The 25,604-nt window shown below is 39.8% G+C and overlaps 1 protein-coding gene across 9 annotated transcripts in view; it reads right to left on the minus strand.

Annotated features, from left to right (window-relative positions):
- The window catches only part of dock3 (dedicator of cytokinesis 3), a 208,627-nt gene that overhangs the window by 27,655 nt on the left and 155,368 nt on the right, over positions 1-25,604 (minus strand). For 8 of the 9 annotated variants that reach the window (XR_008835714.1, XM_056447327.1, XM_056447331.1 and 5 more), the window contains 15 exons: positions 24,204-24,329; positions 15,582-15,706; positions 14,602-14,764; positions 14,384-14,490; positions 13,272-13,443; positions 11,413-11,510; positions 11,240-11,323; positions 7,784-7,884; positions 7,557-7,638; positions 6,665-6,835; positions 4,442-4,634; positions 3,240-3,367; positions 3,003-3,149; positions 754-852; positions 551-645 (listed from right to left, as the gene is read on the minus strand). Coding sequence is in view for 8 of the 9 variants with exons in the window: in XM_056447327.1 (XP_056303302.1) it covers positions 551-645; positions 754-852; positions 3,003-3,149; positions 3,240-3,367; positions 4,442-4,634; positions 6,665-6,835; positions 7,557-7,638; positions 7,784-7,884; positions 11,240-11,323; positions 11,413-11,510; positions 13,272-13,443; positions 14,384-14,490; positions 14,602-14,764; positions 15,582-15,706; positions 24,204-24,329 (1,891 nt within the window). In the remaining variant the exon portion in view is untranslated. The remainder of the gene's footprint in view (positions 1-550; positions 646-753; positions 853-3,002; positions 3,150-3,239; positions 3,368-4,441; positions 4,635-6,664; positions 6,836-7,556; positions 7,639-7,783; positions 7,885-11,239; positions 11,324-11,412; positions 11,511-13,271; positions 13,444-14,383; positions 14,491-14,601; positions 14,765-15,581; positions 15,707-24,203; positions 24,330-25,604) is intronic. The other variant, XM_056447328.1, reaches the window with a different exon arrangement.

Here is a 25,604-nt window from a genome sequence, read left to right on the forward strand (position 1 = left end):
ACCAATCAGAGTCTCGTCCGTCATTCCTTTAAGAGTCAGTTGTGTCGCTCCATAGTGCATTTGCTATTTACAGACTTTGAGTGTAAAAACGCTTCACTAGAGAGAAAACAGTTAAACAGAGCATCTGCAGCGCGAGGATAAAGAACCAGCCTCCTCCATTCAGCCTCTTTACTTTCTCTTTACTTTACTTTTACTCTTTACTCCTTTACTTTGGAGGAGTGAGGAAACGGTGGAGACTCACTCCACTGAACACATCCATCAGCCCACATATTTAATCTCCTTTGTTAAGCAGAAAGATTTGATCAAAACTATTTCAGTTCTAATCTCCAGCAGAGGAATAAATGATCAATAATAATGAAGTGTGGTCAAAACACTGAGTTATATCCAAACACACGTCCTGTTCTGATGACCCATATGGTGATGCAGACGTCTCCAAAACCCAAAAGTCACAGTACTAGTACTCCAAATTTGAAATTCTCTAATAAGTATAAGGATCACACCTATTTATTTATTTATTTTTTCAAGAAGAAATGCAGAAAAGGATTCTCACTTGCTGGTCAGCAGTCGCATGACGTTCCAGTCACGCGGGAAAATACTGAGCTTCATCAGGTTTCTGAACACACAGAAAATCTTCAGCAGAAACTCCTGCAAGGGAAAGCACTGTATAAGCTCCAGGAAGGCATTTAACAGTTAAAACAACATTATAAAAGATTCAGATCCCTGGTTTCTGAAATGCATAAGACGCTTCTCCACCTTCAGCTCCTCTTTGCTCTGGAAGTTGTCCAGCAGGTGTTGAAAGTGAATGTCCGACATTTGGCGCAGGAGAGACAGCAGGCAGGACACATACTCTCCCTGCCAATCAGAAAGAGGATAGGTCGCTGTGAGCCAATCAAATCTGTTTACTGTCCAATCCCAACAAACAGCCAATCAAATGCATCCAAAGGGAGCGGGGGAGCAGAATGAATGAAAGACATGGAAACATCCTGAGATTAATTCCCACCAACGCAATTTTCAGACTGCATGGAAATGAGACCCACTTTTAAATCATTATCATACTTTTATATTATTATTATTTACTTATTTTGTTCACAATTGGGGCGACACGGTGCCTTAGTGGGTAGCACTGTCACCTCACAGCAAGATAGCGGCTGAAATTGCACAGAGTGAGGCCAGCCTTAATTAAATCTGTATATAAGACACAATGAAACACCTCTCTATTATGGATGGATCAAAATAATTAAATTAACATGCCAAAATAACCAAAATAAAGCATCTTTTACTTTTGTGACAAAATCTACTGAATGCACATTACACACTGCAATATACTCACGGTATACTCGCACTATTGCAAACCTTGGGGCACTGGAGACCCAAGACACTTTATAAACAAAATTCAGCAAAACTGGGCTGTGTTTGCAAACATGTAATGTTATCAAAGAGCACGTTACAGCGTATTCTTAGTGAATTTACCCCGTCTGGATTAACATGACATTAGTTTCTGCTGGGTTTTGTTTGAAAGAGATCAATCATGAATACATCCAAACATAACATTAAAAGCAAATACATGTCTATCAAAGAATACATCAAACGTATAGATCTGAGCATGTGTGTGTTTTAGACGGTTACTGTTGAGCTTAGTTTACCCAGCAGGTGTTAAAACAAACTCAATGCAGGAGACAAAAAAACAAGAATAAGACAAGCATGCGTGGGTCAGTCTCATGAAACCTGACCAGAAACATCACGACCTTAAGAACAACTATTTATTTAGTATTAGAAAACAGAAAGTTGCACCAAAACAAACTAACTAACTAACTAACTAACTAACTAACTAACTAACTAAAACAACTAAAGCATAAATGTAACGGTCCGATCTTTTTTATCTGGTTCTTGAAAAATGTACTTTATGTGCAGTTTTCATGACATTCACCCACATGAAGACATACTGTATTATGTGTGAGTCAGTGAGTGAGTGTGAGATACATGAACACGAGAGAGAGAGAGAGAGAGAGAGAGAGAGAGAGAGAGAGAGAGAGAGCAACAGTGCTCTTATTTAAGTTCATTGAAAATCGATTAATACACTCGTCGGCCACTTTATTAGGTACACCTGTCCAACTGCTCGTTAACACACATTTCTAAGAACAGGAAACTGAGGCTACAATTCACACAGGCTCACCAAAACTGGACAATAGAAGATTGGAGAAACGTTGCCTGGTCTGATGAGTCTCCATTTCTGCTGACACATTCAGATGCTCGGCTCACAATTTGGCCTCAACAACATGAAAGCATGGATCCATCCTGCCTTTTATCAGCGGTTCAGGCTGCTGGTGGTGGTGTAATGGTGTGGGGGAGATTTTCTTGGTCCACTTTGGGTCCATTAGTACCAATTGAGCATGGTATCAACGCCACAGCCTACCTGAGGATAACGCACCATGTCATAAAGCTCCAATCATCTCAGACTGGTTTCTTGAACATGACAATGAGTTCACTGTACTCAAATGGCCTCCACAGTCACCAGAGCTCAATCCAATAGAGCACCTTTGGGATGTGGTGGAACGGGAGATTGGCATCATGGATGTGCAGCTGACAAATCTGCAGCAACTGCGTGATGCTATCATGTCAATATGAAGCAAAATCTCTGAGGAACATTTACAGTAGCTTGTTGAATCTCTGACATGAAGGGTTAGGGCAGTTCTGGGTCCTACCCAGAATAAGTAAGGTGTACCTATTAAAGTGGCCAGTGAGTGTATATTTTACCTTGTCAGCTTGATATGATTAACATATTTTTGATATCTTGTTTGTTTAAAGTTATACTTAATAATAAATCTGCATAAAGAAAGTGCAATTTTATTTTCACAACTGGACTGTTGCACTCTATAGTCCAATAAAACAAACTAAATATGACAAAGAAATCTCTGTAGAGATGCTGCCAAGCAGGTGGAGTAGAATAGGGATGAGGGGATGGAGGGAAGGAAAGAAGAATATCAGATTTGTTAGTTACTAACAGTGATCTCAGCCGTGCACTGTGGACAGCGCTGTCCTCTTACCGCCTCCTGAGACTGAGATTTACTCATGATGGCCAACAGTGTCTGCAACAACACATCCAACAAACTCTCCACCATCATCTCCACCTCCTCCTGCACAGAGCTCTCCTGCAGACACAAGAAGAGAAACACTGACTCAAGTCACCCACAGGATGTTTTGAGTTTTGATGATGTGCGTATTGACTGAAGTGTGTGTACCAGTGAGCTGCTCTTAATAATGGAGAAGATGCTGCTCAGGATTCCTGAACAGATGAGAAGCTCCTTCTGTTGCCGCAGATGCAGATGGATGTGGTGGAGAACAACAGGAAGGAGAATTCTCCTTGATTCTGTGAAAGATAGAGAGGGTGGGGATCAGAATTAGACATTCACTGTCATAAAACATGCAAAGATTGTACGTTTTGAGGTGCCAAAGTTTGTCACTGGGGAATCATTCTTAAATGGACTGATATATTGTCAACATACGCCCTTAAAAGTGTATAGTAATACCTGACAGTAGTGATAATTACCCATGTGCTACAATGAACCCAATGTGAATGGCAGCAAAAAAAGCAGAGATGCATATAACTGTTTCGGTCCCTTTCTCAAAGGAGAACCTGGAGATCTTGCTTGGTTGCTTGTTCATGGCTTACATGCTGTCATCATCTGTCTTAACAAGATGGCATCTTGTGTGAAACCATATTGTGCCCCCTTTCTGAAAATAAAGGTCAAGCCAAAACAGCTTCACACTAAATGAGAATGAGTATTTGCGTAAGCAGATTATACACACCGAGTCTAAACCACGTCTTAAGGAAAGTTACATGATGGTGAAAAAGATTCTGCATGTCGAGTAACACTATATAGATGCTTGCTTTACATTGGCGTGAACCTGGCATGACAGTATAGAACTGTGCTGAGTCAGCTGTATTGTCCCATCCTTTCATGCCAGATGGGACTGTGCCTACTGTGCTCACCTGTCAAGAGGTTCTGGCTCTGGACAAAGTATGAGCACAATGGAAACCTTGAGTGCCACGATCTAAGGTCATTTGGGAACAATGATATATAACATTCTTCCTGAGAAATTAAGCCTGAGGTAATGTAAACTAAAGCCAAAGCCTGCAGTGTTGCATAAGAAAATGAGCAGTATTTACGCAGTTAACAAGACATGTTACTTTTAACATGCTTGTAATAATCTTTCCTTATATTGTGTTAACCTAGGTGACAAGGTCCCATAATGCCAACAATGTTGGTATGTATGACGCTTCTTTAGCTTTTTAAAACTGCTCATGCGCACATGTGTTATGTCCACCCCTACAAATAAGGTACAAATAGGAAAACAATGTGCACTGCCCCAATGACAAGTTGCTGGACTTCCAACGATACAGATTATCTACATTACAGTGAACCATTTCTGTAGGAAATACCTGGAAAAGAGAAAAGCCTGCTATCCACAGTTCGAGCAATGGACTGCAGCTTGACCACATCCATGGACTGTCCGATGTGAACCGTACTAGGCATGCTTCCCAGAGTTCCCCTCACAAACTCTGCTACTTCCTGTACTGTGAACATCTGTAGGAGCTCGTCAAAAATGGCTGGGAATGAGTTGAGCAGGGCAGCCTGAAAAGGTAAGAAGAGTTCAGAAAAAAGGAAAGGTCGTTACTTAAGGATATTTTTCCCTTTTAGACAACTCAAGAGGAGGAGGGAATATTGGCCAAAGATGGGACGAACATCACAGACACAGCAAGAGATGAAGTAAAAGTGAGAATACAGAAACTCTCCATGGCTAATACAGTGAAGTCAAAAAAGGTCTTTATTATTCTGAGATCATTGCTGGAGATGAACTGTCCCACAGAATTTAGCATCAGTCAAACACATCTGAACCAACCAATCAACCTCTCCAGGTCACTTGAAAAGTGAAGGGTTTAAGTTGATTCAGGCTAAACCGTGCAGGACAGTGGGTCTCCAGGAGCAAGGTTGAGGTATAAATCAGGGACACAATTATGAACTGCTTGTTAGATTGGCACTTTAGAGTTTGGCTATTCTTCAAATCAAAGTTATCACTACTAAAAGATCTACATCTCTTGCTTCTGAGAACTTCCTTTCCCCGCTTTGCTCAACATCCCTATGGTACAATCCATTCCAAGCAAGGTGATCTTTGGTCCCAGTTCAAGGCCACTGAAGAGGAAAGGTGAATAATGGGGGGTGTTTCGAAGGACTCAAAGTTGTGCAGGAGAAGATATGGTGTCAAACACAGCAATCAAAACCAAGAAACACACCAAAAGAACCCAGCGGAAAATGCATTGGAAGCATTGGGAAACATCTGTTGGCGTTGGTCAGATTGTTCGGACTGTTGGTTCATGTTCGGGTTTGGTCTTTTGGAAAGGTACTGAGTGATTGTATGCAATGTTTTGGAGATTGGCATTGGGCTGGGTTGTGAGGGAGTCTCCGGTCCATACTGTGGGGCAATTTAACAAGCTGCTTCTACTTACAGACAGAGGAGAGGGCCGTGGGGCATTACAGCTCAACGGCTGCAAGCAGTTGCCCTGGTTGGTTGAGGCTTGTCCTGTAGTTGCCTGGGGACCCTAGGGGTGCAGTGAGGTTGGGCAGGATTGGGTCAGGAGACAGGGCAGGGACAGGAAAAGTCCACACAGGTACAATATGGGACAATTAAGGAAAAACAATATCAAGTCAACAAGATCTAAAAGAGGCTAAATGATCAAAACGTTAGAATTGTCAGTAGGATGGCTTGTAGTCTGATTAATCAAAATACAGCCACAGGTTTGTTCCTGGTGGATCCAGAATTAAATGGCATGTTGCTGAAGGTACAAAATATGGTGATAACAGAAGAAGGCATGCGGAAGAAATACAAAACATCTTTCTGCAAAATTAGTTCAAACTATCTAATGAAGGTGTACCTTATACAAACCTATATGTCAAACTCATGACACCTAAATCAAACAAAATGAACAATTACCCAGAGAGCAATGAAACACATCTATAGAGATCAGAATATCATAGAAACTTGGGGCAGGCCTGGTTTGACTCGGGCAACTGAGCAGCCACCTTAGAAATCGAAACCCCTTATCAGCAGCATTCAATAGAAATGCTCTAACAAGCAGACAGAACATACCAGTATCTCAGCAGCAAGTCTCATCCAATCTAAGTTCAGACAATCTAGTGGCTAATTCTACTACTATGGTATCTCAAGATGTTGTTGGGGGTTTACTGTTAGTGTCTCTTAAGCTCGCCTCAAGTCCTCTTGTCTTGGTTCTTCAAATATGACATGCCAGAATATTTGCATATACTTCAGTGAGCAAGCAATCTTAAGCAAGCAGATATCTTCTCAAACAAACTCACAAACTCGCTCTGGAAGAGAAATGATTTCATAGGATTTCCTTGAGATGGGGCTGTCTAAACAGCTTAGACATACAACTTCTTTACAGCAGAGATAGACAGATGCATCAGTCTAATAGAGGACTAAAGAAACCTCAGCCTAGAGCTAACAGTGGATTTGGAGATCAGCCTCTTGTTACCTTTCATTTTCAAACACATTAGACTGGCTAGTTCTTTTGTCTGTGATTGTTTTCGCTGCTTAAGTACTTGATTTAACAGATGTGAGGTATAAATTAATCAACTTTATGTCTGACCTGGGTGAAAATGAGCGTCTCTGAGCTGCGGCTGTCCAGGCTGAGAACAAAACGGATGGACTGGAAAAGCTCCTGTATGCTGGCTCGAAACTGGTCTTCCTCCATCCCACAAGTGGCCCGAGAGTAGAGGATCCGTGACTGGACGATGAATTTAAAGAGGTACTCTAAAGCCTGGAGGAAGATTTGCACTTTTATAAAGATATATAAACCTGCATTCACATGACAAAACTGGTAACTGCTGCCTGGGTGAGCAATGGGGGACCAAATTTAAGACTACCCAGGAGGAACTGGCCTGATTTTGATTTCAATGAAACTGGGCACTGGGAGCAATCCCATTCAGACTCAGATCACAGAAAATGTGCCCGGTGTGAAATCCCCCTTTGGAATTCTTTAGTTAAAGGTAATAAGGAGAATCCCAGTGCTGTTACTTTGAAAACAAATGGGGAAATGAAAAGTTTTTCAGCATTTTTTAACCTCAAGAGTAGGAACTTAATTAGTTGGACCTACTCGTTTTGTTTGAAACTCTCGGATGCAGCACCCACACTGTACCTAAAGTATAATTTTTCTGTACTTTTACAGAGCTTGACATTTTAATATCAGGGTACCGTCAGTACCAAAATGAATCACCAATCAAACCAGGCATGGCAATTAATCTCAACAAAAAACATTCAGGCAGTGAGTAAGATATCTGAACAGATTTTTGCTTGAGCTAGTTATTTGTGAACGTCCTTTGTGGAATTATCTAAGTGTAATATTTGTTATAGTTACTGTTTAGGCTGAATCATGGTCATGTTTTATTTATTATTCATTAAATTACGACCATCATTGTCATTTTATGTGGCTTTTATCTTGACCTCTTCTTGTTTGACTGTATAACATACAGAAATCTTACCCTCATGGCTTCCTGGATGTGATCCTGTCGCACAACTTCTGCTGACCGATCCATATACCACTTCAGACAGCGAATCAGCTCTCTGCATTTGAAAGTAAACATCCAGTTAGATTAAACATTAAATTAATAATATTAAAAATAGTCTTCATTTAATTATATTTGCTCTGTTTGCTAGTAAGCAATTTGTAAACAGAAGTATCCGGCAAAAACTAGTGATGTCGACTCACTTGTAAGCAAGGGCTCCAGCGAAATGCTTCTGGATGTAGGTGTCCATCACAGGCCGGAAGTGATAAAACTTACTGTCCCGGAGCAGATTGATGATAAACACCTGGAGAAAGATGGAAGGAGTTGCTTTTATCATCATTATAATTGACTGATTCAATTATGGTTGTTCAAATTCGAGCCAAATTGTCTGGTTTTGTCAATTTCATTAGTTTTGGATTGGTTAAACATGTCTATAAAACAATATTTAATTAGAGTGAAATGAAGAGGGTGTTTACACCACATGTGTTTTGACCATTCATTTACATGGCAACAATGTTATCAAGTATTGTTTGGCTGAAAATGAGAATATAAAAACATGTATCAAAGTGCATTACTTGAAAAACGATGAAATATAAAAAATAATAAATTATTAATTGCAACTTTAACTACTTCGTCGTCTGCACCTGGAACTTTTGCAGTATTTAAAACACTTGTGAATTTAGTGAATAATTTGAATGTAAATGTACCTTAATGCACATCTCTGTTTTTACCAGTCTGATCTTACGAGGAAACGTAACTATTTTACATATTGTCAGAAATTTCTTACGGATTTATACGATTTCACTCATATGAAAACGCAAGATTGTTAAAGAGCCCATACCACCAGATCCTACCCCTAAACCCAACCATCATTGAGGATGAACGAATCGTACTAAAATCTACAAATTAAATCATATTAATGAATACAAATGAACCATTAAATCAAGAAGAGCCTGGAGATTACGTAGTTTTTTCCTCTGATCAATGTCATATTGAAACATCACAATGTACATACTTTGAGTATTTTTATGATATTTACTTTCCTTTTTTATATTTATTACTCTACTTCTAACTGGAATGTTCAGTTTCAGTTCAGTTCAGTGAACTATGTTTATAATAATGGAACTTGTGAACATAGTCAGCTAATGATGGTTTTCGGAAACGCACCCCTGTTAATATTGGCTTATCAGCAGAATCTGACACAGTATGGCCATTTAAAAAGGCTCATATTTTATCAATGCTTCTCAAATTCGATATGCCTCACAAATGATATTTTAACGTAATTTGATTTACAACATAACTAGTGGCTGAACTACTGTAGTACGATGCATCATTTGGAAAAAAAATATGTAGTGACAAGTTTTTCCCAAACGCACACATCCATCATTGGAACCACCTTAGTTATAATGTAAAACGTCTATAATTATGCTATAAAGGTGGTGGAGTAACAAGTTCTTTTGAGGAAATCTAACTACAGCTCTGGAGGTTGCTCTACTTCTACAGTTTACAGGTCGTAAAATGTTCCGCTTGTGAATGTTTGTAGGAACGACAGATTTGGGAAACACCTAATCAATGAGCTATGTTAATAACGACTGAACTCGTGATGTTAGGTGGCTTACGATAACATTTCATCTCTTATCAACGCCACTTAAACTCGATATCCATCACAGGTATGCTCATAATTCACACAAACATTTCAAACTAAAGAGCGTCCAAAGGATCACAACACCATTTTTCACAAATGAATCTCAACGCAAGAATAACTCAGCCTGCGCTAGCTCTCTATTCTCCACACAGAAGCGTGACAGATGTATTCAGGCCAACAGAGGCTAGAACGCCTTGACTCTTTTTACAGGAGTACGAGAAGCTAAAGGCTCTCTGGAGACGCCGCTATCAAGCAGCTGTGAGCGCCTAATAATGCCTGGATCCACGCCAGCTCAAATCCTCCATTTTTCAAAACAGACACACACACACAGACACACACACACACAGACACACACACACACATGCACACACACGCACACACATAGCTGAAAACCTGAAAGAGATGAATTGTGCAGATTTAAGGCTGTATACACACACACACACACACACACACACACACACACACACACACGCTTTTATTGTAAATGTAAGCGCATTTGATGAGTGAAATTTGCACATGTTATTACAGCAGCCAATTATTAATGTTATATAAGCCATGACACTGTGTAGAAAATACTCAGAATTCATCCTGAAGTAAGAAAGCAGAGATACTGACGGAAACTTTCACTTTAGTAAAAGTGTCTGGGTGAAAATATACTTGAGTAAAAGGAAAAAAGAAGAGGAAAAAGGCTTTTCACGTTTTGGAGATTAGTAAAAACTCAATAAAACATTAAAATAATCTAAATGAATTGAATATAATGTTTACAGTAAATATAATTCACAACAACTTATTAATTTGAACTCAATCTAAATAGACATCTAATGGATGAACAGCGCTAGTAAAAAAAGACAACTTTCTGCTAATTCTCATGCATTTTGTATAGATTTCCTGATTTTTAGGTGTGGGTTTGAGTAACATGTTTACACTTGTTTTCTTCTATAATTGTCTGATAACATTTCTTCCAAATATCAAATAGAAGTTTTGTCATTTAGAGCATTTCCCCTCCAGAAAGATCCATTTGTCAGAATAATAACCGTCTGAATTTATTAAGACTAAAGGTTTTACAGTAAATATATATATATATATATATATTTAACTCTTCTAAAGTTGGTGTGTGATGTTGAAACCCTGGTATTATGTTGTCTGAAAATGAATATACATTATCTGTAAACAACACATCTTTTGTTATATTTAGCAAAATAGAAATACAAACAAACAAACAAACCAATAGAAAATGAAATACAACTCTAAAATCCTATATTTATGATTAACTATAAATCATTAATCCAGAGAAATGAACAGTTTTTCAAAGTTGCATAACAATGTTGTGTAAAAACGCTCGTCACTGGTTCATGAAAAACGAAATCTAAATGGAACTAGTAGGTTTTAAAGTTTAAAGTATAATTGTAAAGAGTTGTCAAAATTGTTCAAAGAATTGTGAAAAACCTACTCGAGTATACAAGTGCAAATCCTCAAAAATACTACCTACATGAGTACAGATGGCACTATCAATAAAGAGTTCAGATGCTGTAGCCTGCAGTGTCGTCTGACATGTTCTTCTCTTCTAGTTTGCTTTTGAAAACACTATCGGTTGGGTTTAGGGAAGGGGGATGGTGGGTCAGTCAACAGCAAGTTGAGATATTCTCTCAGGGACGCATACAAGAAGGACGTTAAGATTGGCAGAAATCTACACAGCGGCCTCTGGTGGATTTAAGGGAAATGGCACGTATGAGAAAACCTGTCCCTGTAATGTATTTGAGATTGTTAAAAATGTACAACAGCAGCCTCTAGTGCACTGCAAGCATGTGTAGCCCAGGGCACATATTTCCCGGTTCTCAAATATGCAGCCCTGGGAATATATCTCCAATGAGCCTGTGTTGGCTATTTCACATTTAAGGCAATTAAAAAAACTGAACGTAAAACAGAGGAGCTTGAGAAAAAGGCTCATTTTAGTAGAACATTTCTGACGGAACTTGCATCTGAACACTTCAAATGTCATTTAAAGTTTTCTAACCAGCGACTGAAACACCAGAGGTCCGTATTTGTCCGTATTGTCGTCCAGAATGGAGAACAACGTGTCGAGGATGTCTTGAAGAAACTGTGGAAGATAGCCAGAAGCAGATGTTAGCTGACTTTAAAATGTGTCTTGTTAAAAGTGGTGTTCATTTAATGGGACAGAACTCTTACTTTGACGATTTCTTCTCCACAGACGTGACGCAGCCTCCCCAAAATGTCCATCACGTGGTCTGGATGTGCTTTCCACTTCAGCAGAGCTAGCAGATCCACTTCAGGAAACAACAGGAAGTGTTAGGAATGACTGACAGAGCGGAGGGAAAATTAAATGTTGCTGTTAGTTTTAGTCTATTGCTGCGTCCCAATTTTCATACTATACGTCCTCAATAGTCAAAAATAAATAAATAGAAATGAGTTAATTAGGAAATGCAATTAGTGTGTCCCAAACCGTATGTTGTGTTGAACAGTATGCCAAAGGTTCCCAGATGGTGTACTATTTCCATTAGAAGTTGAGTGTTGAATCGTCCGTACCCTAACTGCTAATATTGCCCACAATGCATTGTGCATTAGATGTAAAACTGAACTACAAACTCGAGGAAAAGACGTATAAACAAAGTACAAACATGGCAGACGCACAGGACCAACCGTCCAGGAGAGAGCCTTCAGTAAAGTTGTTTAAATGACTATTAATTAACATCTAGCCCACAGGAAAATATTAAAATCAGATTTTCAATCCATTTGCAATGACAATGTGAACTTCTACAAAGACGTATTACATCTGAATGCAGAATTATTTCTCTTCATGAAAGACTGGCAGATTAACCTGCTGCTGCTGCATCTTCAACATGATAGCTAACTAAACATGAACGCAATGTGGAGGATGTATCGGGATGATTGACAGGGCTCGTAACTAAGCAACATAACGATGTGTTAATGAGGAAGTAGTATGTCCTAAAGTTTGCATACTCTTCTGTTACACACTCAATAGTGTGTAGTTTTACTTCACATAAAAGGACATAGTTTTAGAATAACTAAAGTCTAGATTATCTAATCATCTAGATATCTAGAATATCTATAATTATGCGAATTGGGCCGCAGCACCCGTCCACATGAATATGTTTTTTCTACAGTTTGACAGTTTGTCTTCATGAAAACACAGTGTCAGGTGACTGAAACGGAAACTTTCTGAAAACTCTGGCCATGGGTTAGACCTTCTGAAACTCCGATTACAGTGTGGCCACTAAAACTGGAGTTTTCTCCTCATGACATCAACGTGAGCAGTGTTTTCTGCTTTCTGATTGGCCAACATGACTGGGTTCACACCCAAACTGGTGTTCTGTCGATTTGTCCGACCTTGTCAGATTGTCCTACCTCCCATTTCAAAAGTAGCTGGCTCATTTTGATGATGCAATATTACTACCTGTCAGATTTTGTGTACATTTAGATGTGGAGTAGTGTGATATGAAGCTGTACTATCGCCTTAACCTACCTAACCCCTAACTCCAACCTCAGAACCATTCAAATACACTGTTGGTAGCATAATCTGATGGGTGGGATACAATGTCAAGAAGACCCGATTGAGGCGAATCCTGTGTGTTCATTGCAAATGTGCTGCATATTCCATGTCGTTCACACTGTGGGATGGTAATCTGCCACTGTTCTCACATTTCCATTGACTTGTATGCAATTTATTCGTTTAAATACTTAATTCCACATTTGGTGTTAACCAAGCATACAGGGCTTTTATCGCCACCTGCTGGTTCAGCATGACTTTGAAGTACACATGAGATCAAAACTAATCATACTGGTTTTGTTAGCTCCCCTTGCTAGTTTTGTGTTTTGTAATTCCGTTTCTCTAGGAACTGCATCCCAATATGAAAAAACAGACGACCACAGCTTCTTGATGCAGAGTTTAACTTGCATCACAGTTTTTGCGTTGGCATGTAAATATATATATATTTTAAAAAGCGAAGGCAGAGAACAGTCGTTTATAAAATGCCCGTGTGCGTGTGGACATGGCCTTAGTATGTTACCATTCTGGGTTAGTTTGGTGGAAGAGAGTTGCGTTGATATCCAGAGGGTTTCTTTCGTGCTGCGCTGGAATATGAGGCTGGACGGGATGTTCGGGCAGCCGTTGAAGTCATCTTTACAGCAGGGCAGGCCCAGGTACAGCGCGTGGTTACTGAAGGTGGTGTTTTCATCACACTGATCAACGCACGCACGCACGCACGCACGCACGCACGCACGCACACACACACACACACACACACACACACACACACACACAAGACAGTTTTTAAGCTCATGTGAATGTGCAATGCCCTGTATCTTTGTTATCGTCATTAACTAGATTAATATAGGTCACATGTTTCTATGAGGTTTCATTAGTTAATGTATTTACTAACATGAACTAATAACCCTACTGAAAATCCAGCTTAAACCAGCCTAGGCTGGTTGGCTGGTTTTAGCTGGTTGACCAGCCTGGTTTTAGAGGGGTTTTGGCCATTTCCAGCCTGGTCTTGGCTGGTCAGGCTGGAAAATGACCAGCTAAATCCAGCTTGACCAGCCTGGTTTAAGCTGGACATAGCGGGTTTTGGCTGGGCTCCAAGCCTGGTTAGGTGGTCAAGCTGGTTTTAGCTGGTCATTTTCCAGCCTGACCAGCTAAGACCAGGCTGGAAATGGCCAAAACCCCTCTAAAACCAGGCTGGTCAACCCGCTAAAACCAGCCAACCAGCCTAGGCTGGTTTAAGCTGTTTTTTTCAGTAGGGAATGAACAATACGTGTAGTGTTACCATAAAAACAATACAAGATGACCTAAAATAATATGAAAGGAAACCTCATGTATTCAGTTAGCAGGGCAGTATTTTAGTTTAGTTTAGTTGAAGTTAAAGAATTGAAGTAAAAAAAAAGAAAGAAACTCCAGACATTAAATAGACATGTTTAACATGGTTTTAACTAATATAATAATATAAAAAACACATTTATTTCATAATATAGAGAGAACTTAAACTTTTACAAATCATCAACTAGACGTCTGGTTATTATGTGTTGCTCTTACAACTGGGATCCACCACAAGACTAAAGTCAGGAAGTGTAAAGTCAGATCCTTTATTTGACGTTCAGCTTTGTCAGAAAGTGTGCTCACCTTGTAGACGTAAAGCTCGTGACTCTCATCTGACAGTGTTGTGCCGTCTTCCCTCATCAGCGGAGTAAACGCAAAGCCAAAAAGCTTCTTTTCTCCTTTATCTTTTGCTGTAAATAAATCAAATACATTCCTTTATACATTTCCTGAAGAAAATATCGACAATTTCCATCACTTAGTCCCGACGTCTGGAAGATGTGCAAGATGAATGTAGTCCTTACTTGAACAGTGTCTGAACTCAAAGCGCAGATGGGACCCCCGGAATCGGTCGATAGGGATGGGCAGTTTGACCACTTCACTCCAGCGCGGACTGTTGTTGTGGTAGAGAACGAAAGAGCGGTACTCGCTGATGTTGTGTTCTCCTGAGCCCAGACTAATACACTCCTGATAAGAGATATGAGGAATGGAATCGGTTGGCTTTCATGAAGCATCAGTGTTACAACCTTTTAATTTTGTCTGGATGAAATGATTCACCACATGAGCTACTGATCACAGTGTGTTTTTCCAAGGGATAGTTTACCAACAATGAGAATTCTGGACTTATTTAATCCATTAAAAACTGATTTGAACTGTTTGATTCCTTGCTGCCCTACCGACCATTCGCCTGTTTGCAACCAGGAGTTATCTGCATGTACCAATTTTCTCCTGAGTTCGACTGTTGCGTGCCTGACCATTCTTGTAATAAACAGTATAACAAGACTCAGCAAAGTGTGTGTGTCAATGTGGTGTATAAACAGTCCTTGTAATCACTTGTTAAGCAGCTGCCAGCTGTGTGTGTTTAATCAATGGAAACCCGGAACAGGTGTGTGTGAGGTGCATGACAGGATTTGTATTCCATATGGTGACGGGATTGTAGTCCGAGTGAAGGTGCGTGTCTGCAGCTGCTAGATCGCTGATGATCATAACAATATTTTACCATGATGCTATGTTGAAAGATCCAACATTAAGTTATCAAAAATTCACAAAATTATTTATTCAGAAGCAAAAATAAGTGAAAACAAAACAAACAGGAATCATGAAATATGGCACACTGTTAATTTGTGCATATTTTCTTCACAGTGATCACACACCACTTCCTTGTTACTGTGGATTGCAATGTTTTCTCTTAAATTACCTACAGTTTCTCCATTTATAAAAGGTTTGGAATGGCATGAAGGTGAATACAGCATGATACATATTTCAGGTAAACTCTTCATCTTACTTTGAGGATCTCGCCGTCAGCGTACAGCACATACATGGTGATCTCAATGTTCTTCTGAACACTTTTTCCTCCTCTCTCAAAGTCTCCTCTCTCCAGCGTGAGGTAGAGGTCATTGCGAATGTCACCTAAAGAGCAACACAAACAATGATTGGTTAACTTAGATCAACTAATGTAGACATTCTGGACAAAAACATAAAGATTGTTTTCATTGTTAGGACAAACTATATGTTTCATGAGGTTTTTATGTTGGAATTACAGACATTGTGATAAGATTAATATAGATTATTTTTCAGCTTTCACTTCAGAACATCATTAGGTCAGACTTTATTTTGACTCACTTTTGACACACACAGTGACGTGTTTCATTTCCTACGTTGTAAGCTTAAGTGAAAATGTAATCATAGATGGACCCAGCACACTTCATTTAACTTCCTTTCTAAACCCTTTCACCGACTGTAATACAATCTATTGCTGCAGAAAGGTCAAACCGTTTGTCCAGCTGAACTGGCTGGAGGAAACATAATCAAACCTGAGCTCAACCTGACTTTTACACTGTCATACCACACGTGACCTCGGCTTTCAGACTTTCATTATCAGCCTCATTCAAGTCATGGCACGGCAGGCATCTGAATCACCGTCCTCTAAATAAACACAGACTCTGTAGAGAACAGCGCTGAGCTCTTACCCGTCCACTCGGGAGGGAAAGTTTGAGCTGTTAGTGAAGGAAGTTGTGGGTTTAATATGATTTCTGCCAATTACAGCTGATGCAATATAGGAAAATGTGTGTCTGCTGGAAACGATCCCTCCTGCAGCCAATATGCAGACAGTTCTGAGTGTGGAGATGTATATTCGCCATGTGCCTTTAAGAAACGTTATGATGCACAAAATGAATATTTTTACTCTGGGTGGATATGGTGAAGGAGAATGCTTTCCCCAATGCATGGTACGGCTCACTGCGGCTCACTTTAGAGCTTGTCTTGGTCGGTCTGGTGTGAAGCAATACCAAAACAGCTAAAAATGCTGACTGTTTAACTATAGTGGGTTTGGTGTCTTGTCGCAAATCCACTGATGCTGGAAGTGATTTTCTCAGACTAATTAGTGATCAGCTGTGTGTATACGTCACGTTTTGGTAGCTATAGGGCTTGTTTGGAACCTCAGTCAAAAGGGTAAAAAAGTACTAGGTACAGTACTAGTTAGGGAATGCAGTGGAAATGCCCCCAAAGTGAGCCATACTGAACCGTACCGAACCAAACGTTCTAATCTGAATGCTCTCATCACACTGGTGTGATTGTACATGAGAAATGTGTTACCCAAAAGTTTAAAAATAGAATATATATACACACACATATATATATATATATATATATAACATAGCGTATTTATTATCTTTTGCTAACCGACATTTTTGGGGGTACCACCATTGATAAATTCTGATTCTGATTTCATTTAAACAGATCTTACTCACTTACTTTCCTTTGGCTGATTGCCTGCTTTATCTGGGGTCACCACAGTGGAATGAACCATAAATGACTCTGGTGACAATTTACTCAGTATCCCATCGACAACAAAATAAGCTATAGATATCCATTCCTAACACTCAGCATCGCACAACACAGCATGCTAGCAAATCTAACAACTAATAAATCGAGGGTGCTCATTTAGTTTGGTCAAAACGTTCCACAGTTTCTTAGTCTTTTTGGTGTGCTTGGTTTGGATAGGTGTGAAAGCGGCAAGTGTACTCAGCTGCACACCAATAGTTAACCAAAATAGCATAACGAGACCTGTTGGAAGAGGTGGGCTCAGTGCGCTTTCTAATGAACCCTGGAGCTGTTTGATGTGAGAACGTGAACCAACCTTGAACCGACCCTGAACCGACCCAACTGCAAAAAAAATACTTACAATTTTTGGACCAAACCAGCTGTCATAGTCAGCTGCGACATGCAATCTGGCATGAGAAAGCCACAGGACAACGGCGCCAGTGCTTCACCACACACAGGCTATAGGTGGAGTGGACAGACAGTGATAGAGCCAGTTCAGTGGGTGGTGATGTTTGGGAGGCCACTATTGGTAAAGACAAATGGAGGGATTTTGGCCAGGACACCGGGGTTACACCCTTACTCTTTCCCAGAACTACCCTGGGATTATTAATGAGCACAGAGAGTCAGGATCTCGGTTTAACGTCTCATCTGAAAGACGGTGCTCACTGACAGTATAGTGTCCCCTTCACTAAACTGGGGCACTAGGACTCACAGAGACCACAGGTTGAGCGCCCCCTGCTGGCCTCACTAACACCACTTCCAACAGCAACCTAGTGTTCCCATGTGGTCTCCCATCCAGGAACTGACCAGGCTCAGCCCTGCTCAGCTTCAGTGAGTAACTGCTCTTGGGCTGCAGGGTCATACGGCTGTGGCTTTGTTTACTTCTGTGTGTTGCATGAGTTTCCCACACGCTAATTCAGACTAATCAAAATGCAGTTCAAGAAATCCGTCTAGCCAAGGACTGATGTGATGTTGTCACGTGACTCCTCTTTGGTTCGTTTCAACTGATCCAGTTCAGAGCAGTCGGTCTGGTGTGAAACAGAAATGTAGCTTTTAGCGCTAGTTCTACCAGGAAGACATAACATCACGTCACTCATCACAATGAGTTACAACCAATAGCCAAGAGACACAAGGAATATATAAGCTGTCCATTCATTCATTCATCTGGTTGCAGATACTGACACAGATGTTCAGCCACCATCCTCCCCACCACCATCAGGTTGGCCTGTCTAGGGGGGAGGCTCCATCCCTGCCTTCATCCTCGGCAGTGCTAGATGGATCTAAAAGCTTCCAATTCAAGCTATAGATGGGGGCTCCGCCATGTTTTGTTAAATGCTACTGTCATGAGGTCTTTCTGGTAGAACCAAAACAGCTGAAGTGTATTATTTTTAACTTTGGTCCGTACCAAAGGAAGCACACCACAGGGGTGAAAGCACCCTTAGATAAGACAGCAAACATGGCCACAGCTGCCTTTACAAACACTGGACGGAGTAGACAACAAACTGTAAAAGCTTTGTGAGTTTGTTTGTTTGCCTGACAGTATCCTACAGTTCCACAACCTGAAAAAAGCCTTATCTGGCAGCGGCAGACTGACTCCCTGAGAGCGCTGCTATTTCACTGGATTGCGATGCTTTCTGTAATGGGTCACGGCTACAGCGTTAGAGCCTTCCCTCCACTGCTTCACTGAAGGAAATCCATATAAAGCCCTCTATTCACAAACAAATGCCTTCAGAAAAGAAACAATCCTGGAGCATTCCCAGCTGGAACGAGGGAAAATGGCCTGACAGCAGTAGTTAATGTAGAGAGAAAGGAAAGCATGTGTTATCATCTGGGTTTCCAAGTATTTGCATGTGCTCACATTTTTGTTTTGACTTCATTTTCTTTTCGGCCACATCCCTTTATTAATCAGGGGTCGCCACAGTGGAATGAACTGCCAACTTATCCAGCATATGCTTTACGCAGCAAATGCCCTTCCAGCTGCAACCCAACACTGGAAACCACCCATATGCACTCTTTTACACACACTCATACACTACGGCCAATAAAGTTTCATTTCGTACCTGTGCATGTTTATGAATGTAATGTCTTTAACTATGATCTTGTTACCCTGCTGAAACATAAAATGGTTTTAATAGCAATTTTTGATTCGAACGATTATTGGACAATTCGTTTGTTCAGATTTAAAGAGTCAACTCTTTTGAAGCCCCCTTCAAATGAATCTTTAATTTACTTTGAGCTAATTCACTACACAGGTCTATAAGAACTGTTTTAAATCTCTATGAGAACAAAATAGTGTTAAAACACTTCTGAAATCAAGACGTTTGGAGGAAAACACCACTCCACATCTGACACTTTAAGTAACGTACAAACATGCAAATGATGTAAACAGCTTGAGACACCTTGACTGTCATTAACAGTTCATAATGCTAACATTTGGATTCTTCATCTAACTGCGCCTCTCGATATTGCTTGACAGACAGATGTTGTTGTTTTATTTTTAACACAATGGATCCCATAGCTGGGTCTGTGCTTTAGAAACCTGCCGAGTCTGATCTTTTAAAGGAATTCAGTCAATGCAGCAATCTGAAATAAGATTACAAGGGTTCTTTCCAGACATTGTGGTTCAATAGCATCTAAGCCTCTTTCAGGAAAAAAAAACTGTGCTCCTCAGATATTCAAGGAACCAGGGCTCTCGGAGACCCATCGACTTATTGGTGTTTCAAAATGCTGAATTTAAAGAGCACAGCCTGGTCTGTGATTATTATTGAGCTACCTCAGGTTGATCGATTTGTGGATGATGAACCAATCATTGAGCTCTTCAGAAGGAGAAGGAAGCATTAATTCAGAGACAAATGAGTGAGAGCTCTACAGAAGAAAATGGAGGAGCCGTCAATCCACTCACCAACGAAGAATATTTGGGAATAATGTGAGAATTTCTGAACAGAAAGAAAGGGTGCTGTATGTACAGTTGAGGTCAAAATCTAATTCATTTTCTTTCATTTAAAAAAATAATGCAATCTTTTTTGTTGAAAAATTAAAGCAACTGCAGGTAGTAAGGAACCTGTGGTCAAAACTAGAATGCATCAATAATTGTTGCATTAATTAGAACGAGTGCTGTGGAAATAACTAAACTAAAGGTCACAGCCATCAAAACAATGAATAGGAAGTGTGAAGCATTGTACTTTAAATAATTTAAGCATGACTAGACATACAAGTCTCTCAAAAACATCACTAGTCTCTCACAGGACATGATTAGTCTCTCACAGGACATCACTAGTCTCTCACAGGACATGATTAGTCTCTCACAGGACACTACAGTATTTGTATCTCAAAAACATCACTAGTCTTTAGCAAACTTCATTAGTCTCTCACAAGAAACCACAAGAGACGATCTATTGTCATTTCTTAGCCATTACTTTTTCAGCAAGGATTTTCCAAACAATTTTAATCAGGTTTACATCAGGACTCTTGTCTGACCATTTCATCATTTCCATGTTTTCAGCTTGAAGAACTGCTTTACTCAGTGTGCTAACTGATATTAAACAATAATCATTTCAGTTTATTTTATATTTATTTGTATTATTAGATGCAGTAGTTTATTTAAGTACATAATTATAGGGAAACGGCCCACAGTGGCTTCCATCGCAGCAAATTCCATTTTATTTTTGATATTTGCTGCTAATTTAGGAAGTCAGGAAGTGATGATTTTATGATTCAGTCTAATGTGCACCTTTAGATGAAAACATAGCTGTGATAATAAGTTGTACTATTCTAAAAACCCAACTAGCTTCACTTGTTGTGAAAGAAGTCTCTTTGGTATTCAGAGTTTATTGATCACTTTAGACTGATTCACCATCTTGCAAAGTCACTGAAAACTGTAAAGTTTTACTACTAGTTGAAATATAAATCAGATAATTATGGAAATGACCACCAGATGCCAGATTGGCAGCACTATCTGAAAGCTATTTGAAAGTACCCTGAGCTCCATCAAATCACTCACCATTTTTTAAAGGAACCCAGTTGACACAGTTTAATAGCGAGTAACTTTGAGATGCCCCAAGGCTCCTTCTGAATCATGGGGCAGGGATTTCTTAACTCAACTTTGACGTGGCAAGAGTCCAGCTGCTTTTACAGGCCCTCTGGGGTTTTATAGCGGAGAGCCGGTATAGTCTGTCAAAATGTGGGTCACATTCATTTATATAAGCTTGATTCTGGGCAGTTAAAAGGCAATGAGGCCGATTATGTGCTGTTATGCGTGATTATTGGTCTTGCTAAAGGCCATTTCTCAAGACTCGCTTAAGGGCTTGTGCATTATTTTAACCCTCGCATGAAAAGTGAGGCAGACACGGCAGGGGGATTTTATGAGGGTTGCCAGGTAGTGGGTAAGTAAGTGTGCACAGTCAATGTTTAGGACTGAACAAAAAAAGGTCTTAAAGACTCCTTTGATGCACTGAAAAAGCAACAGAATTCTGGAAGAAAAAGACATGGTGGCATCTTCCATCGTCTGGTGAAACACTTGTCTATGCTAATTTAACAACAGGTGGTCCGAATACTAATGATGGCTAACAAAACCAGAAGACAGCTTGGTTTTAAATTGTGTTAGCTAAGCTTCATAGATTATTATACAAGACAACAGACAATAGCTACTTCTCCATCCAGATATGCAAATTAAACTTAAGAAAGTATGACTGTCTGAAAAGGGCTAATGTCATCTGAGCACAAAGCTTTTAAAAATGTGCATCTTCAGGTTTGGTAAGAATAGATTGAGAAACTGCCTCCAGTAGCGACAAGCTAAAACCATGTACAACACATTAGCAACAGCATCGCAACAACCCACAACATCCCAGAAGGCACAGGATGTCAACATGATGTCAAATTGACATTGTACCTCAACGTCGTGGGACGCTGCATTTTGTAAATTAAAATCAGGTTGACGGCAGAACCCAACGTCAGGTCAAGATCAATGTCTAACGTTAGACAGACATTACATTTTGGTTACTTTGCAATGTCTAATGATGTTACAGCTTGACGTTGTGTGGACGTTACCACTATGACGTCTATCAGACGTTGATATTTGGTTGCCATACCTGATGAATAAATGTCAGTATTTGATATTAATATGACGTTGGTTTAAGATGTTGGCTCAACGTTAATCTAACCTGATATTAATGTCTTATGACGTTGTGTGTCTGCTGGGATCCTAACACTGTGAAAACTAAAATAATCAAAATATTTGAATCAATAATAATGACAGTTTCACAATTCTTGCAGATGTGATGACCCAATGATTATGTTTATCTTACAGCAGACAACCCATTAGATAAGAAGTGTTTTGCCTAAAAATATAACGTTATAAAGAACACACTGATCACATGAGATATTTATCTAAAAGTGACAATTACATTTGTCAAATCTGATTTAATCTGACTTCATAGATAACATGAACATTCACAACTTAACATTGGCCAATTCATTACATAAGTGTCTTATTAAAAACTTCATTAATAAACTTGTAGCTATACCAAGGCTCTGTATACTGTATAATACCACAAAGATGCTTCTGAATAGTGCTTCAGCATAGAGAGAATATTAAATACATGTTATCAGTCTACTTCAAGTTTATTAAAATGATGTTTAGTGAAAATAAATGTAAAATATATGTGAATTAAAGCTCCATAGTCCTGCAGCATGGCACATTCATCAACTATAAAAGAATAAGTGAGCATATGATTAAACATGCTGGCTTAAACTTCAAAATATTAAGATTATAACCATTTAAAATAGCATTTTAGAGCTAGACTATACTCTCTGAACTGCCTATATAGAGCATTTTAATTACTGGAATATTTTATCAAATGACTCTTCTTTCAAATATGCCTGACAGGATGGTCTGGTGTGAATGTTGAAAAGTACAGGTTTTAATCCATTATGCTATTCCTTCTGGAAAGGACTTCAGTGGTAATAGTTTTCATTTTCAGCATGATAAGGATCCACTAATCGCAGTTAAATCCTATTTGGAGAAAGAAAACAGCTAATGAAACACAGACAGTCATGAAATGGCTGAATATTATAGAGGCTGTACGAGATCACATGAAGAGAAAAAAGAAAGACAAGACACTCTTAACCTAAAGAAGAACTTTGAAAAGTATATCATTGCAAATATTCAAGTTTAATTGCATATATTCAGGTTTTATTCCATATATTCAGGTTTTATTCCATATATTCCGGTTTTATTCCATATATTCCGGTTTTATTCCATATATTCTGGTTTTATTCCATATATTCCGGTTTTATTCCATATATTCTGGTTTTATTCCATATATTCTGGTTTTATTCCATATATTCAAGTTTTATTCCATATATTCCGGTTTTATTCCATATATTCAGGTTTTATTCCATATATTCAGACATTGATTTCATTTATTCAAGTTTCACTCAATTCCATAAACTCAAATTTCTATTTAGAGAAAGAAAACAGCTGATGACACACAGACAGTCATGAAATGGCCTCCACAGGGTCCAGACCTGAATATTATAGAGCGTGCAGGGGCGTAGCAACCGAGGGGGGCAGGGGGGATCCGTCCCCCTCACTTTTAGAGACAGACCATTTAGAAACAGGTGACTAATAATTATATGAATGTATGACCTCATACAGCCGTCCCCCCCACTTTTGAAATGTCCGCTACACCCCTGAGAGCGTGTATAAGATCACCTGAATAGAAAAAGAAAGATAAGACACTCTAAACCTAAAAAAGAGCTCTGGAAAGTGCTGAAAGTAGCCTGATATTACACAACACATTATTTCAGAAAATATCAGGACAATTAGAAGCCAAAAGAAGCCACATTAAACATAGACTTTTGCTTTGTGCCAACTAAACTGCATGGTGCCTAGGACTTTTGCAGAGTACTGTATGTATTACTCTTCTTTTTCATCCCTCACTCCTAAATAACTATTATTAGACTGTAGCGCAGGTACATATTCTAACTGTTAAGCTCTCACAAGCACCTACATTCTTATCTCGTGGATTCGCTCAGGTCCTGAAACGAATCTCAAAATGCACCCGTGACCTTGATTTCGACTTACCTGGCATGATCACATCAGGGAAGCCCAGTTTGCGTGTGATGGCGACGCCGCGGTTGAATATCATGGGGTTTTCCCTGCGCACTTGCTCCATGTCGCCTCTCAACAGCTGCAGTGAGATGATCAGACCTGAGAAGCACAGGCCAAATGTGAGACGACTTCATTACCGCTGTAATCATCCTCAACATTATGTCGCTGTTTATTTGCTAAAATGAGGTCTTTGTTTTGGAGAACGCAGCGCAGAGATTGACGCCTCTAATGTTAGGATTTTGCACAGGTCTCAGTGCCACAATTCAATTCAATCAAGGCATTGTTTTGGGTCTAACAATGGCGCTAATGACCTGGCTCTCCGCTACCTTCAATCCTTCATTAGACCGTACACACGCCGGCCCGCCTGCTGCAATCACTCATTCTGATTGCCTGGCTCCCGTCAGTTCCCAATTGGAAGGTTTTTTTTGTTCATTCAGGTCCAGAGTTTGTATTTCTAGGCCTTCCCCTCGATGGTGGAACACGCTCTCAATTAGTGCGGCTAACACACCAATTACGACTGAACGATACCTCAAGACATGTCTCTATGATCGTACTTTCTCCTAGCATTAGCTTTTCTATTTATTGCTGCTTTTTTCAGGCTCTTCAATATCATTCTGAACTCTTTTATCATCTCTGTTCGCTTTTTGAGGTTCGCAAGATGACCTGGACCTCTGCCAGATCAGGTTTGACCCACAGTTGTTTACCTGCCAGGGTCAGTTTGTGCTTCACAAAAATAACTTGTTTTGAAGACTCTCTCAAGAGTCTCATTCATTCACTCATTTTCTTTTCAGCTTAGTCTCTTTACTAATCAGGGGTCGCCACAGTGGAATGAACCACCAACTTATCCAGCAACTCATCACATTTGAAACACCCATACACTCTCATTCACACTCATACACTACAGTCAGTTTAGTTGATCAGTTCCCCTATAGCGCATGTGTTTGGACTGTGGGGGAAACCGGAGCACCCGGAGGAAACCCACGCCAACACGGGGAGAACATGCAAACTCCACACAGAAACACACACTGACCCAGCCGAAGCTTGAACCAGCGACCTTCTTGCTGTGAGGCCACAATACTACCCACTGCGCCATCATGCTGCCCTCTCAAGAGTCTTATTATCTTAAAGACTCCAGTTTCTAAAGGGGATATATGCTCATTTTACAACTCTCCTCGAGTTAAGCGGTCGAGTTTTACCGTTTTTGAATCCATTCAGCCTCTTTCTGGGTCTGGCTTTCACTTTTAGCTTAGCTTAGCATAAATCATTGAATTGGATTAGACCATTAGCATCTCGCTCAAACATTTCTGACTCTTCTGTAATTACATTGTGAACTAAGACTGATGGAAAAGTTGCTATTTTAGGCCGATCTGGCCA

This window comes from Danio aesculapii, chromosome 22 (assembly GCF_903798145.1).
Source record: "Danio aesculapii chromosome 22, fDanAes4.1, whole genome shotgun sequence".
Lineage (NCBI taxonomy): Eukaryota > Metazoa > Chordata > Actinopteri > Cypriniformes > Danionidae > Danio > Danio aesculapii.